At 46.2% G+C, this 15,806-nt stretch overlaps 1 protein-coding gene across 2 annotated transcripts in view; it reads right to left on the bottom strand.

The window, feature by feature from the left end:
* Nucleotides 1-5,948: 5,948 nt before the first annotated feature.
* The window catches only part of LOC109292432 (oxidative stress-responsive serine-rich protein 1-like), a 19,314-nt gene continuing 9,456 nt past the window's right edge, over nucleotides 5,949-15,806 (bottom strand). For both annotated transcript variants that reach the window (XM_019509843.1, XM_019509842.1), the window contains exons 2-4: nucleotides 14,298-14,413; nucleotides 7,404-7,520; nucleotides 5,949-6,736 (exon numbers count right to left, since the gene is read on the bottom strand). In XM_019509843.1, coding sequence (XP_019365388.1) covers nucleotides 6,070-6,736; nucleotides 7,404-7,520; nucleotides 14,298-14,407 — 894 coding nt within the window. In that variant the 5' untranslated portion in view covers nucleotides 14,408-14,413 and the 3' untranslated portion in view covers nucleotides 5,949-6,069. The remainder of the gene's footprint in view (nucleotides 6,737-7,403; nucleotides 7,521-14,297; nucleotides 14,414-15,806) is intronic.

Here is a 15,806-nt window from a genome sequence, read left to right as displayed (position 1 = left end):
CCGCGGCTCCTTCCCTCGCTCCTCGCTCCCGCTGCGGCGGCGCAAAGGTCAGAGCTTCCCTAACAAGGCCATCGCCGCTCCCAAAAATAACCCCCCGGAGCCCGGCCTCCGCCGCCGGGCCCTTTTATGAAGGAGGGAAGAGGCGCCCCCCCGCCGCGGGCAGGGAGCCAGGGCCGGCAGGGGGAGGCTGGGAAAGCGGCGACTTAAAAATAGCCCCTGGGAAGCCGGCGCGGCCGCCTGGGGCTCCGGCAGCGCGGAGGGGCGAGCCCCCGTGCCCGGGAGCCAGGCCAGCACCTGTGGCAGGACGCTTCGCCCTGCGGACCCGCGAAGCCGCCTCCTGCCCGGAGAGGCTGGGCGGGGTGGGGGGGGGCTAGAGCTGCCTCCTGCGCCGGCACCGCCGACAGCTCCCTCCTCCTCACCGGCTGCTGGGAACCGGCTCAGATCTCTCCTACCTGGCAGCACTGGGGAATGGCTGGACGGGACAGGACAGCCTGGGCACAGTTTTTGCTCCCTGATCGCATAGCCGCTCCTGGGGCATCCTTTCTAGTAATAGATGAAGGACACAGCGCTGCATTTCCTCAAAAGAACTGATTTAGATGTCACAGATCTCTAGGGTCAGAAGGGACCTATTAGATCGTCAAGTCCAACCCCCTGCTGTGAGCAGGAAAGAGCAGAGAGGTTAAGTAACCCCAGGGCTGGGATTAAAAGAACACAAACTGGGGTTAAAAGAACAAGCTTTAGGGCAGGGGCTTAAGCATAGAGCCTAAAGCACTACTGGGACTTTAAGTTATTGCCCTACTTATTTCCAGCTGGGCACGAGTGAAGGCGGACGTGTAGTACCGGCAGGTGGAATCCCGCTGCACTGTCCGTGTCACCTCTGTCCTTCCAGAGGGTGGAGGCCATCGAGCCCATCACCTACTCTACCATGTGTTGGTACTGAGAGCAGGAGTATGATCAGACACTCATCCTCCCCACAGCGCTTTGATTTCTTTGCGAGGCAGTCACCCATATGTCTGCTCTGCACTGAACCCATTCAATTGAACCCAACTAAAATGATGAAAATTATTGCAGGAGAGCATGCTGAGGGAGGGGGAACTGCTGCTTAGAATTTACAAAAGTACAGTATTAAGCTAGAGAGAGATTTAAGCAAGGGTTAAAGTAGTATATAGGAGTGAGATCATTTTCATCACAACAGTTTTAAAACTATTTAAGCCAGTGCAAGTTTTCTAATATAGATGAATCTTTACCTTAGAGGAGTATGCAGTTAAGAGTCCCCATCCCAGGTCAGCCAAGACGAGCAGAAAATGCCTAGTTTCCAAAAAGACTGAGGTGGATACTTCTCCATCTCTTTAGGTAGGCACTAGGCTCTTGTTTCAGAGCCTAGTTTCAACTGCAGGTCATCTTCCTTCTTTAATAGCTTTTCCTGAAACTAAATTACTTTTTACTCCCAAGACTGACAGCCAGTGGCTGTGCTCAACAGGTAGCAATATTTCTTCTTTTCATCATGCTACTACCTACTATGGTAGTACAGTGCACTCCTTTACATGCCTTCCCAATTTATTGCCTCTTGCTTACTACCTTTTAACAAGCACCCTTTATGGTTATATCCATTAAGTGCATTAGCATCTTTGTAATGTAATTGTGTTCTGATTAACTACATAGAAATAGTGAGAGGAAAGCAGCTCTCTCAAAGGGCTGTTACTAGAAGCCGGGACATTAACTAGAGCTAGTTTGTTTCACAGCTACTAAAACTGGGGCACTGTACACTTCATAGATATGGTTTACATTTTATTAACGTAGGGGCATATTCTGGATAAGTGCAAAGCCTTTTTTTTATTCCAAGGTACTCGCTTAAACAGAAAACACCATAGCTACAATGCATCTCATTGGACCACACCATTCTAACCTTCAAATCTGCAACTGCCAACTACTCTGAAAGGGTAGGGGGCAGGGGTGAGGGGGGGACACGGACGAGAGAAAAAAATAGGACATCATAATGATCCAAACCATCCTTTCTTTCAGCCACACCAGTTCCACACACTCAAGGTAATAGCACAAAAAGGTTAGTAAGGGATGATAAAGTTTTTACTGAACACCATGCTACTAAGAGCAGGTGCTTATCTCCTTCTCCCCACCCTCAAAAAAAATACCAAAGATAACTCTGGAGCTAAACTGTACTATTGTTGCAGGTTATAACCCCCATGAAGGCAGGTATTGTGGTGAGATGTATTTTCCAAATCCCAAGACTAGCTTTAACAGTGGTTTGATGCATGGGCTTAAGGCAAATGTCACTCGGGCTTTATCTGTAAAACTGGACCAACCTCCAAAGTCTGAAGCCTGTATTTGAAGAGGGTTTTGTGACTATCATAGGCCCACATTTTATAATGTTGAAGAGGCAGAGCCACCTGTGTTTAGGCACACTTTGAAACTGCATATGCAAATGATTTACAACTGTAAATCACAGGAATTGAAAGCCCACATCAGGCACAATGCCTCAGGCTAACCATATAAACCAACTACTAACTACCTCCCTTAATACCAACTGGAACTGGATTCCTGCTTTCCGACAGGGATCTTCTCTCAGCCAGCCGGGGTCCACAAGTATGATCACTTAAGCAAGTGCAGCACCAGAAGTGGCAGAACAACCAGCCCCAAACATACTTGGTCAGTGAGCCAGTAAATAAAAAGTAAGATTGGCTTAAAAGTGTGTTTAGATGTTGGGCTCTTTTCCATCATCTTCCGATTTCTGAGGTCACATATTCAAGCTTTGCACTGATGAGTGCCACAGTCACCTTAAAAAAAAAAAAGGTGAGAATCTCCCATAAACATTCAACTCCTGGAGATGGGGTTTTTAGGCAGACACCAAATATCAGAAGACGGGTGAGAAAATTGCAGAAGTTAACAACACTGCAGTTGCAGCTTCCTTCAGTTTCATGTAAGCTTTGTTCCCAGATGCTTATTCCTCTTGGTTTTCCCACTCAAAACATGGTATCACTGTCTCAAATAGGCTGGGTTCAGGATTTTTTAATTATTTACATCACCAGATGGTTCCAACTACAGGTTCTCTGTGGAACACAGTAGTGTTAACAACGAGTTCAATGAATTCAGGTCCTAAGGATTTAGTTGAATTACATATACATGCTGGCACTTGCAACAGGGCTTAGCCTGCGTTGGCAAAGTTGCATAGTTGCTTCCTGACTGAACCATAACCTGCAGACTTTTGGTACACACCCCATTTATTACATGTATATTAAAAACTCTGGTACTCAAACACCTGGTCATGGCCTTTGTGCCGGCACCAGCAACTTTGAAAGCAGATTTAAGTATCAGTTAGCTAGCAGTGCAATTTGGTCATAGACATGGAATAAGGGTGACATCTAGTGGCTACAGAGAGGTAGTGTCTGCATAGATTAGCACGTGGACTTCCTCTTCTCAAATCAGTAATCATTTACACCATATTAATATTGCTTTCCTTAGGGTTCCTAGTGGATGTGGCACCATATTCTATGAAGAGGGAATCTTGCACTACACAAAGTACTGTACAACTGTGGATGGTCCTCCAAACTGCATTCCACATTGTGAACAAGGGATGACAATGTCAAACGGTCACAAATTCCTCCGTGACTGTTTCAAGCTGGACACAAGGAAGAACTTCTTTACTGTCCGAGCCCCCAAGGTCTGGAATAGACTGCCGCCGGAAGTGGTTCAAGCACCTACTCTGGACGCTTTCAAAAGACATCTGGATGTTTATCTTGCTGGGATCCTATGATCCCTACTGCCTTCCTACCCCTGGGGCAGAGGGATGGACTAAATGATCTTCCAAGGTCCCTTCCAGCCCTAATGTCTATGAAATCTATGAAAATCTAAATCCTTATCCCTAAGTATGGAACTAGCAAAGAGAGGAATAAATGTTCCTTCTCCTTCTCCCCCAAGCAAGTATTGATCCTGTCCCTGGGATGCAACACCTACTGTACAAACTGGAGATGTGCAATGCTTTGATGAGCTGGTACTGGCAAATATACTGAAAGAGTCCAAGGAATGAGGGAAAAAAATGGCAAATAAAATTAGATTCCACATCTTAAAGTCTAGCTCTTTTCCAGCAACAGATAGCCACTCACACAAGGAAAAGGACTCACTGCAAATTTAAATACATCTGGCAGACCCTTAGCTACCTAAGTGTAGGAAAATTCAAGAGACAGTGGACTCCAGACACATACTGACGAAAGAAGCCAGTTGCCTCTTTGGGGCTCCTGACAGAAGAAATGCAAGTTTAGTTTGACGTCACTGATTTTGCCTTAATTGAGAGATCACTTCACTCTCCTAACAGTTTTCCAATAAACAGCCACTATTTTGTCATCCAGATACAGATCTAGGACAGGCTGATATCATAATAAACTAGAGGTGCAAAACTAAGCAGGGAAATATTTTCCACAAATTCTCATCTCATCTCTCCCACTAGGCATGGGAGAACCGTAAGTACATAGCCACGAGCCAGTAAGGACACTAGCAAGTGATATCACAGAACTCACTTCCTGCCTGCAAATCATTATTAGAAATAGCTGATACCATATTCCCTAGCTAAACATGCCATTCAGGGCAGTACTTCAGACCTGTAGCTACACTTTCTCCCTTCTGCAAGAAAGATGTAGAGGAGACCACAGACTCCAACACTGCCCCTGGGGCAAGACACTACTCATAGGTTACATTTATGAGACATTTAATGCCCACTGAACTAATTCTACTGAGCATCAGTGTGGCTGGCAAGAAGTGTGCTAATGCACAGATTAGTCCAATGGGCATTAAGCATCACAAAAAAGCATTCATCTGCACTAATGTGCAGTAGCACCTGTTAACAGCACATTTAGAACCTGTTATTACAGGTACTAAAAATGTTCCATAATTACAGCACATTAATGAACACGTAGATGCACCCATAGTTTAGTAAAAGGGAGGAAAAGACTACAGACAATGGAAAGTCTCAAGCTGTCCCCTGCTCTGCAACTCACTCACATGCAAGTGGAAGCCTGAACATGTTACATCTCAATTCATACTAAGAACTCAACAGTAGGAAGCAGGAAAAATAGAGGTGTTTAAAGTGTAACAGGCTGAACGGGTACACTCCAAAGCATATTAGAGAACTTGAAAAATGCTGTCTCTGGCTTTTAGCTACTTCTTTTAAAGCAGTATTTTGCACAGGAGAATCAACCCATTGCTTTTTTTTTTTTGGTTATTAACATAATGTGGAAACACCATTCAAGATAGAGCCATCTATTTCTCCTGCTGTAGGCAAATATGCACAATCTACTGGAAATCACATTCCTTAATAGCCAGCTCTACAGTTTCCTTTACATTCTTTATGCTTTGGATTTGGTAGCCTGGTCCATTAGTATCACTTCCAATGTTACACACCAGTACTTGATAACATACTAGCCTGGAAGATGAGGAACTGCAGGGAGAGAGGAGGAGAACAGAAAGAAACAAAGCGTTTCTTCAAGCAAACATCAAAAATGTTGCCCCCCTCCAGAACACAAATGCAGGTATCCACAGTGGCTAGAGCAAGAGGTAGAAAGAGGATGAGGAAGAGTGGGACAGAAGCCCTACATTTAAAAAGCTCTTGTAATCTGGTGAGACAGGATGGACCAGCCTACCGGCAAGACCCTACTCTTGAATCCACCACAGACTGAGTTGCAACCCAGTGTAAAAAAATGACTTCAGATGAGAAACTGCATCAGACTCCTCAAATGGAGAAGCTTGATCACATAGGGTTCTCTGCAGTGAATCCCAACTGCTTTTTTCTTCTTTAAAGTATTATCTTTAATTACCACACAGCTTCCCAAATTCACCATACCTTAAACAAATATGAGAGGACACCCCCTAACCAAACTCACTGGGGTCTCAATTGTATCATTTTGAAATTAAGTTGTCTCATGTCAATAACACAAGTTAGCTGAGATGCTAAGAAGTGTTTTTATTGCAAGCACAGCGAGCAGAGAGTGAGTTGCTTATGTGGAGAGTGACCAAAGATCGATTTCAACCAAAACCCTCTTCAGTATTAAATGCCCATTGCAGTCAGGTGTACATCATCTCTGCCATGTGAGACATTTTCTTTGGAATATACAAGTAATATTCCAAGTATCCTGAAAGATCTTCAATAGTCACATCATCCACATAGGCCCTGGCTTGCTCAGAGCAAGATCGTGGAGAGCTTGAAGGAGTTCGGGATGCCAAAGGCTGAGAGTGGTCCTCAGTGACTGTTCTTCTCTCAGGTGGCAGTGGGAGAGCGTTCTGCAAGCCGGAGAATTTGTACACTTCCATGTCTTGCCACCGCCTACACTGGCAGATCTTGTCCATGCATGCACATGGCTTGCTCATGTTTTGCTTGGACACAGACTGAAAGTCAGAAAGATCTGTGGTCTTTAAACTTGCTTTGACTGTTAGAGAAATGGCAGTAGGAGAATTATTCACTTTGTTTTCTGGCACTTGCTCTGTAACAAAAGCCAAAGACTCGGTACCAACTCCTTTGGGGCCAGCATCATCGACATGAGTACTGGATTGTTCCTTTACACAGATTTCCTTTGCTTTGTCCAGAGGGTCAGCTGGGCTCTTGCATACTAACTGGCTGCATGTGGAAGGTGGTTTGGTACTGCAGTGAATAAACTTAGGAGGAAGAATCGGAGACTTGGAACGCCTGCGGCGCTGGGTTCTCACTGCTCCTCTTGAAGGTTTCCTCATAGACCTAACAGTAGAAAATACACAAGGGAGTTTTATTCAGTTGCCAGTTGCAAGTACTCTTCCACTTCTGTGAATTAGGACAGGCTGCTAAATGAATGAATGAATAGGATTTTTTAAGAAGGAATGTAGGAGGTAAAAAGGGTATTTAAGAAAAGTTGTCTTTCATGCTAGCATAAGAGCAGCACAGAAATAACAGCAAATCAAGAATGGAAGAAGGATAAACTAATACTTTAGCTATCATTTGAAAATGTAAAGCATGAAATACACACAAAACATTAGGGAAACAGAGGCAAGGGACTCAGAGACAGAACACTGATATAGACAGGATGCTGAGTGATTATGTAATGGCATTCATGGTTTAAAGTGACACATGCCACAGTAGCAGCTTATTGGATACATGTATACTTCATTTCAACCCAGGTGTGGCTGAAGAGTTTAGAGCTTCACAGATGACACAGAAATGTTTCACTTGAACTTTGTAGCTTTAGAAACAATATCAGTGACAAGGGCTGGGCAAGGAAATCCAGTAATTTAAAAAGAGAAATGGAAAAATGCAAAACATTTTGCAAACAAATGTGCTGAGGATCCTAAATCAGCAACAGAATCAGGTACTAGATTTCAGCCCAGTGTGTTCACATTTCCAAGTCTTGTCAATCACAGGTTGCTCTTACCCATGCCAAGTTTCTTTAGAGGCACATGTGGTCTTGGGTTTGCTTTCATCAGTAGTTGTTCTAACCAATGCTCTTGTACTTGTCCCTTCACCCTTCACAGAAAGGGCAGCAATAGAGCTGAAAAAGAATGTATAATAGTCCCATGAATTATGTTCTTTTTTCTCATTTTTTGAATTATGTCAAGATAGACTGGAGAAGTTTTGAATCTCCTTTCCCAAAACTTGCTCATTTTATGTAAACAGTACTGCCTGAAGCAAACTGCTTGCAGAGGATCTCTTAGAAGTCATTCTTTCAACCCCCCTTGACCACTGAACCATTAAAAACGGGGAAAATACAAGTGTTCTAAGTCTTAATAGGTTAAAATTCTGTGGTGAACATATATAAATTAAATAATCAAATACTTGTACCATTGTTCTGTAGTAACATTTGTACTGTAGTAACATTTTCCCCTCTCACACATCTTTTCACTACTCAAGCCACATAATGTTCAATAGAGGTGTGCAAAGTGAGCCCTATTCAATTTGGATTTGGCCCAAATCAGGGACAGTGATTTGATTTGTTGATTCGGATCGCTGTCCCTGGTTTGATTCAGCTGAATCTGAAGATTCGATGCTGATTTGGAGAATCAGAGATCTGGACATAGACACAGCTTTAAAGGTTTTTTCTACATACCTCAAGGTACCAGCGTGGCTTGTGAAAGCTGCGATGCTGGGGCGCATGCCGAGCACGCTGGGGATCCCCCCACACTTCTGTGGGACACTCCATGCGCCCCAGCACTGCAGCACTGATGAGTTGCTTGCTACCTAGAGGTATGTAAAAAATCCATTTAAAGCTGTGCCTGTCCAAATCACCGAATCTTTCCAAATCAATTCAGAGATATTAAAGCAGGAGCAGACAATTATTTTGGGTGGAGGGCCGCTTACCGAGTTTTGGAAGCCATCGAGGGCCACATGACAGGCAGCTAGGGGCAGATAAATATTAATTTTCTATATTTTTAGGGGCCCCGCAGGCCAGATAGAATGGCTTGACAGGCTGCATCTGGCCTGCAGGCCGCATTTTGCTTACCCCTGGATTAAAGGGTCCTCTGGGTCGATTCAGAGATTTGGCCACCATAGTGGGGGCTATGGGAAGATTTTATATGCAGGTTTCTTTGAAGTGTGATTAAATACTAAACATCATTCTCTCACTTACTGAAAACTGATTTAAAAAAGTAACTGAAGTGGCTGCTGTTTGGCATCCAGCTTTTGGCCACAACTATTATAATTTTCCCAGAGAAACAGACTCTGAAGAAAATACCATTTTTTCAGATGGACAGATAAAAAAAAAAGTCTTTCCTTTACATAAACAAAACCTATTTATATCTAAGGAATATTTAACTAGAAATACAGTACTAGTATCTGTGTCCAGGGGGAGAACCAACTACAAGAAACTCTTTGCAGCATTACAAACGTGGCCAAAGGAGCTACGGAGTGATAGCATATTACAATCTCAGGGCCCTGGAAGATTTACTTAGCTCTCAGACCCACATTTTCAAAGCTGAACACACTTAATTACTACTATTGTGTACATAGTTACTCAGCAGATATGCGCAAATTAGACTTGCAAATTTGAAAGTTTAGGCCCATGTCTGCAATCTCCTAGGAAGTCCCTTTGTTCTGAAAAAGTCAGGTTGGGAAAGTGCGTGCACACTTTCAGCAGCTAAAGAAACCATTTGTACACCCTTCCGTAAAAGACACAGCAGAGAACACCAAGGGGAGCGTGATGTGCGGTCTATTAGTGGTATAATATGAAGAAAATCAGTCATTCCTTAGTTAAAGGCAGCAAAGAGCTGGGGCTGAGTTGCAGTTTAAAGACAAGGAGATAAAATGTCACACTAAAGCAGAAGGGCTAGAGGACAGACCTTGGGCAGTCAGTGGGGTATCAACAGAGGTGCACCAATACATTGGTCCAACATTAGATCAGCACCACTGTAAAGAAAATAGGCTGTATCGGAAATTGGCCCGATGTGGCTGATAATGTGGCTGATACATAAATGGCCTGTGCATGCATGCAGCTGCAGTGCAGCACATAGGTGGTGAGAAGCACATCCCAGCTAAGTGCAGCTGGTAAGTTGTGGTAGAAGGGGAAGGGGTGTGAGGGGGAGAACCGGATCAAGGCCCCCACGATGATTAAGGGAGTGGGGCTGGGACAGCAGCTGCTGCCCAGCCGGTGTGAGACAGGTGTGGGATGGAGCCACGGCTTGTCTGGGGAGTGCAGGGGGGAGGGCACTGGGTGGGGGGGAAGAGGGAGGAGTGCCCCCTGGACCTGTGTGGGGCAGGCTGCAGCTGTGGGCTGGGGCCGGGACTGTGCTGGGTTCTTCATAGCGGGGGCTGGGCCAAGTTGTGCTCAGGGTGGACGGTGCTGGTGCTGGGAGTGGGGGCTGGAGAGGGGGGCTATGGCAAATTTTGAGGTGCCTGCAGCCACCTCCCTGTAGCCCCCACCCAGTGCCGCCACCGCCCACCCCAAGCCCAGCCCAGCCCCTCCCCCCCACCCCCAGTGGCAGCCTGCCCAGCACAGATCCAGGGCGCATATGCACACCCCACCCCCGTGCAGAAGTGGGAGCTGCCCTACCCTCCCCATGCCCCCTGGACATGGCTCCATCCCATGCCCAGCCCCGGCTGGGCAATGCCTGCCCTAGCCCCACTTCCTCCCTCACCATGGGGGCCTTGATCTGCTTCCCCCACGCCCCTTCTTTCTCCACTCCCCTTCCACCACAACAGACTTACTAGATGCATGCAGGTCTCCATTCTATATCGGAAATTGGACTGGCATTGGCTGATATGCCTCCTTAAAAACTGGCCATTGGTATTGGCCCCAAAAGTCTACATTGGTGCACCCCTAGGCATCAGTAAAGCTTAACCAGAAGAAAAAAAAGCTCAGCCAATAGGATCCATGCTCACTCTGTTTTCAGGAAGAGATTACATAACATCAGGCTAAAATATTCAGCTCACTTGACAAACAAGACAGCTCTGAGCCACTGTCATGACATGAGACTAATAGGAATTTATGATACAATAACCTCATTTCCCTTAGTCACAAGTATGATTCATTCCTTCCACTCCAGTGTTCATCACAGCTCGGTTCCCTACAGTTTTTCAGTATCCAATCTACAGATCATCTTTGCACTTTGGTTTCATTACATGGGACTTTTGTGGAAAGTCCAAATACTATTCAGTCATGTTTTTACCAGGACTGAGTCACAGCTATTCCAAGCTTACCAAAGTGGTCTTATCCTTTGCTGTTTTAGGCTTCTCCTAACACACACAAAATAAAAATGCTAGACACATTTTACCACACTCCAACACTGGAAGACTCTTTGTGCAGATTAGTTTGAAAGCCACTGTTACTTACAAAAATTTACTCTTAAGTACTTTAAAATGAAGACAAAGCCCATATTTCTAGACAGAAAATAAAATGAGCATGGAGAGCAGAAATGAGTCAGAGAAGGGAATACACAGAATCAGCGTTACAGTCAGGATGACAATTCAGATTGGAAGTATTTTACCTCAAAATCACTATGTTCTAAGAATCTTTACTTTCAGGTCTCATTAATTATTTGCCAGGCGCTTGAAGTTATAGGCACTGAAACATTTCATCATACTGAAGAGAGCTGTGACAACTTCCAATTTTTAATATATTAATTTGTTAGAGCAAATATAGATATTGTTGGAATAAAACTGCTCAACGTGTGCAGTATGTTCATTTGCTTACTGTGTTTCCATGTGTTAAGGCAGGATACTACAAATCCATCCAAAACCTCCATTTTCAGACAGCTGTATTAGTCCAGAGGGTACTTCTATGCTGAGTCTTGATACATTGGTTTCAGTTACCCAATGAATCATTTTGCACTATATTGTTTATGCTGGGGGAGGCAATTTTCTGTAAAGTGAAATTCAATCCATACCCCCTTGTCCTAGGTGAGAGTCAGTGGTTATTTAAGAGAGGCCAATATATTAGAACTAAGGAAATTCCTGATCTAACAATCATCAGCAGAGACCACTCAAATGAAGGCTGAGTGTGAGAAAAACCATCCTTGCTCTGAAGAACCATCATATCAAAAAAAGTAAAGCATTCTAAAGAGAGGGTCCTGGGCAGAGGAAGTAGGATGTCAGATTTTTAATGATCCCAGTAAACTGTACTGATACAGGACTGAAAGGCTCTGGGAGGTTTCCTGACTCACCTAACCAGCTTGAAAACAACTGAAGCCTTGTCTACTCCTTTATTTCAATCACCAGTGCAAACACACAACATGCACAAATGCTCTGCAGCATTATTTACACAAGGGCAGATCAGCCTGTTTTCAACAAGTGTAGTTTGTGTTAGCATAAGTTACACTACATTGGTGTAAGCCAGGGGTCAGTTACCCCCGGCACGCGTGCCAAGCATGGCACACGAGGCCATTTTCCTCGGTACGCATTGAGGCTGGGGAGGCAGCAATTATTTGCAGCCTTCCAGCTGCAGTGGACCCCAGCTCTGGGTAGTTCAAGGGTGGACAAAATATGGCCCGCGGGCCAGATAGGCTATCTATCTGGTTTGTGGGGCCCCTAAAAAAACTTAGAAAATTAATACTTATCTGTCTTTGGTTCCTGTCAAAAATGACAGGAACCAGGGGCAGTAGGACCCAGCGGAAGCCCAGTGGGCTCCCACAACAGCAGGGCCTGCCCGGCCCCACCCCCACAGCCACAAGGCCCCAGCAGAGGCTTTTGACCTGGGACCATGTAGCTTCTTAGGTGCGCCGGGCACCAGGGCCAGAACCTCAGGTAAAGTGTGGCGGGGGGAAGGACTGCAGGCAGGGAAGGAACCTGGGGAAAAGTGACCCCTCCCCTGCCCCATGGCTGGTACTCCCTGCTGTAGCTGTTTGCAGCCCACATGGGGCTGTCCTGAGCAAGCACAGGCAGCCTCATGCAGGCTGTAAGCAGCTGCAGTGCAGGGCACCGGGCACGGGGTGGGGAAGGGACCGCTTTTCCTATGCTCAGCACCAGCTTGTAGCCCGCCCCCACAGCCAGCCTGGGCCCTGCACCAGCTCCAGGCTCGCCCACCGGGACTGCGCCACAGTGGCAGCAGCCGCAGCCCCCCTGCTTGCCATGCCAGGCAGTGTTTACTGCTGCTGCCCACTTGGAGCTCGCATGCTGGGCAGCCCAGAGGTGGTGATGGCAACTACTGCCTGGCGCAGCTAGTGGGGGGGCCGCAGCTGCTGCACAGCAGCCCTGACAGGCAAGCCCGGAGCCAGCACAGGGCCCAGGCTGACAGTGGGGGCGGGTTACAAGCTGGTGCTGAGCATGTGAAAAGCAGCCTTTCCCCCACCCCATGCCTGGCACCCCACACTGCAGCTGCTTGCAGCCCACACGGGGCTGCCTGTGCCTGTTCAGGACAGTCCCGCGTGGACTGTGAGCAGCTGCAGCAGGGAGTGCCGACCATGGGGCAGGGAAGGATCGAATTTTCCCCCGCGCTCAGCACCAGCTCGTTCCCTGCCATGAAGCAGGGGGTTGGGCTGCACGCTGCCCCCCGCCTGTACCATGGGGTTGGGGGGGGTACTGGGAGTGAGCGGGTGCACAGGGCTCCCCGCTGCCTTGCCACACTTCCCCTGGAGGCAGGGGCAGCAGTGAGAGGAACAAATCTGCACTGCTGCCTACGCTGCTCCCATGCGTACAGGGGAAGTGTGGCAGGGCAGCAGGGAGCTGGGAGCAGGCAGCTTTCTGCACCCCGTGCTGTGCCCTGCTGCACCGGGTTCCAACGCTGCTTTGCAGAAGCGACAAGGGCAGCAGGGCAGGGAGCACTGCCGGTATGTGATGCCTCCCTGGAGCCAGGGCTGGGAGGCAGCTGGGGCCAGGGCTGGGGCCAGGGTGGAGAGGCAGCAGATGTTTACAACTGGCCCAGGTTCTGGGTAGCTGCTGACAGGTACAGAGCCCGGGCTAGGGGGCAGCAGGGCTGGGGGCAGAGGGCACAAGCAGGGCATCCTGCCATGTACCCCCTGCCCTCATTTGGTTTTTCTGGCAAGCCAGCACTCCAGCACCTTCCAAGGTAGGCATTGTGGGGTTTTTCAGCACTCTGGCCAAAAAATGTTGCCTACCCCTGGTGTAAGCTATCTGCAACAGGGGCTCACACTGGAAGGCTGGACAGCTGTAACAGAGGGTGAAATCTAGAGCTGACCAGGCCTGAGTAAAGTCTGGATACAAAGGTCAATCAAGTAGTAGAGGGGTGTCCCATTAAAACCAGAGGAGAAGGTAACTCCTTTTGCTCTGGTAGAGCATTAGGTAGTACAGTAAATACCATTTTACGCATCTTACAGGTAACAAGGAGTCCTATGCACAACACCTTCCATTTCAATGTATTCTGTTCAAAACAAAGGTTTGCAAATACTGCCCCAGAGAGCAGAGTACCATGGTCGTGTTCCCATGTCACCATAACAAGAGCCCCGGTACTGACATGAAAAATAAATCACTCATTTCTAGGAATGAGATAGGAATCCATCACCATGAGTGGCTGCATAACTGGCACTGCCAGTATAGACTAATTACAGTGCTAGTAGTCCAGTGTTGTGGTCATGCCTTCTGGCAATTGGAGGCAAACCAGTCACTTCACATGAGAAACCAAATGCTAGAGCTCTTGATCACTGGTAGCCCATCTGGTATTGCATTAAAAACATAGATACAAAGTATACCATTAATTCTCTAAACCATGAAAACCTGCTTAAAAATAACCCTCTCCCCAATTTTAGATTGTCAAACTAGACTTAAGGCTTGTACTACAAAATCATTCAGCATCTACCTCAGCTCACCCAGAACTTATTTATAGAGTAGCTCTCCAGCAGTCCTCCAGCTGTACAGCCCCATTAGCACTCTGCTGTATACTCACCTTGCTGTGTCAACTCTTAGCTTTTTAAAAGCCGTCTGCAGACTTTCCTCTTCTCCATCCTTGGCTTCTGTTTTCATCATCAGGATGCCTGATTGTTGACAAGTTACCATATAATGCTGAAAGCAGAGAAATCACATAAGAAAAAACACAAAAACCAGAGGCAACCAGTACGCTGAAAAAAGGTTGAAATGACTGTCTAGAAACAACATAACTCACTAGAAGTAAACCCAGTTATAAATCTGCATGTAGAAAGCACAAATCACTGTAATAAAAGCAGCTGTGAGCAAATTCAGGAAGAATTATGAAATACTTAAAAATGGAAGGGTCATCGCTTCCTCTGGACATATACACTACATCTCTACTGGGGACTCTCCTGGCGTAACTATGGCAGCAGCAAACCTGTAATGTAGAGGAGCCATATACCAGTCACCTTTTTGCAGGCCACTGGTAAACCATGGCTTAAGAACCGTTCTAGTGTCGCTTTTACTGCTTTTTCCTGTCAAGGTGATAATGTAGTGATAACAGCAAACCAGGTTACAGCATTAGTAAGTTTTATCAGATGTTCAGTCCAAATTTTTCCCCTCAGTTTTCAACTGAACATTGTTACACCACAGTATTTCAGAGTAACTATCCGTTATTAGCATTTTACCCTCAAAACTAGTTATCCCATGCCCCTTCTGCAATTACCTGTCCACAGTTGGATATAAATAAATGTTAAGAACAAGCCTGTGTGTTTAGTTTGAATTCAATACATGAAAACAAACAAAAAAACCCTCCAAAAAACTTGTTTTAAATTAGTTTTGAAATTGCAACAACTTCACTAGTGCTTAAATGTTCTAATACATAGCAATTATTTAAATATGTTACACTGATGATGAGTCTTCCTCACATTTTAATGAGATAAGGTGATTAATTTTTAATTATATGCAGATTCAGAGTGGGGACACCAACTCCATCTTCACCACTAGCAGTTACAAGGGCTGAATTATTTTCTGTCTTTGTAGTGAAACAATTGCTGGTGTTTAAATTCTGCCAAACAGAAGTACTTTCAGTGTGTTGTTGCTTTTATTGTTTCAGTCCAGCTGACCAATGTAGAACCCATATTTTCTTTAGTTGAGTTAATTCATTCAAGGTTGAGAAAATGATAGAGGTGCAACCAATACATCAGTCTGATATTGGATTCGTACAGATATAAAGAAAACTGGCTGCATCAAATATCAGCCTGATGGAGCCGATAATTTGGCCGATAAGCGCCCATGTTGTGCGCAACCGCAGCACAGCACTCAAGCAGCAAAAAGCAGAGCCGGCAGTGTGGAGAGCTGCCTCCAACTGGTCAGTCTGGTGTGGTGGAAGGAGATGGGGGAGGGAAGGGGCATGGGGGGGCAGATCCACACCCCCCACGATGAGGGAGGGGGCAGGGGCAGGCACTGCTTAGGTGGGGCAAGGGGTCCAGAGCCACAGCTCGTGGGGGGCAGGGGAGGAGAGAAGAGGAGGTAGCTTCCACTACTG

The sequence above is a fragment of the Gavialis gangeticus genome, unplaced genomic scaffold, assembly GCF_001723915.1.
Source record: "Gavialis gangeticus isolate Ggan-Ray unplaced genomic scaffold, GavGan_comp1, whole genome shotgun sequence".
Classification (NCBI taxonomy): Eukaryota; Metazoa; Chordata; order Crocodylia; family Gavialidae; genus Gavialis; species Gavialis gangeticus.
This window is presented reverse-complemented; position numbering and strand designations above follow the sequence as displayed.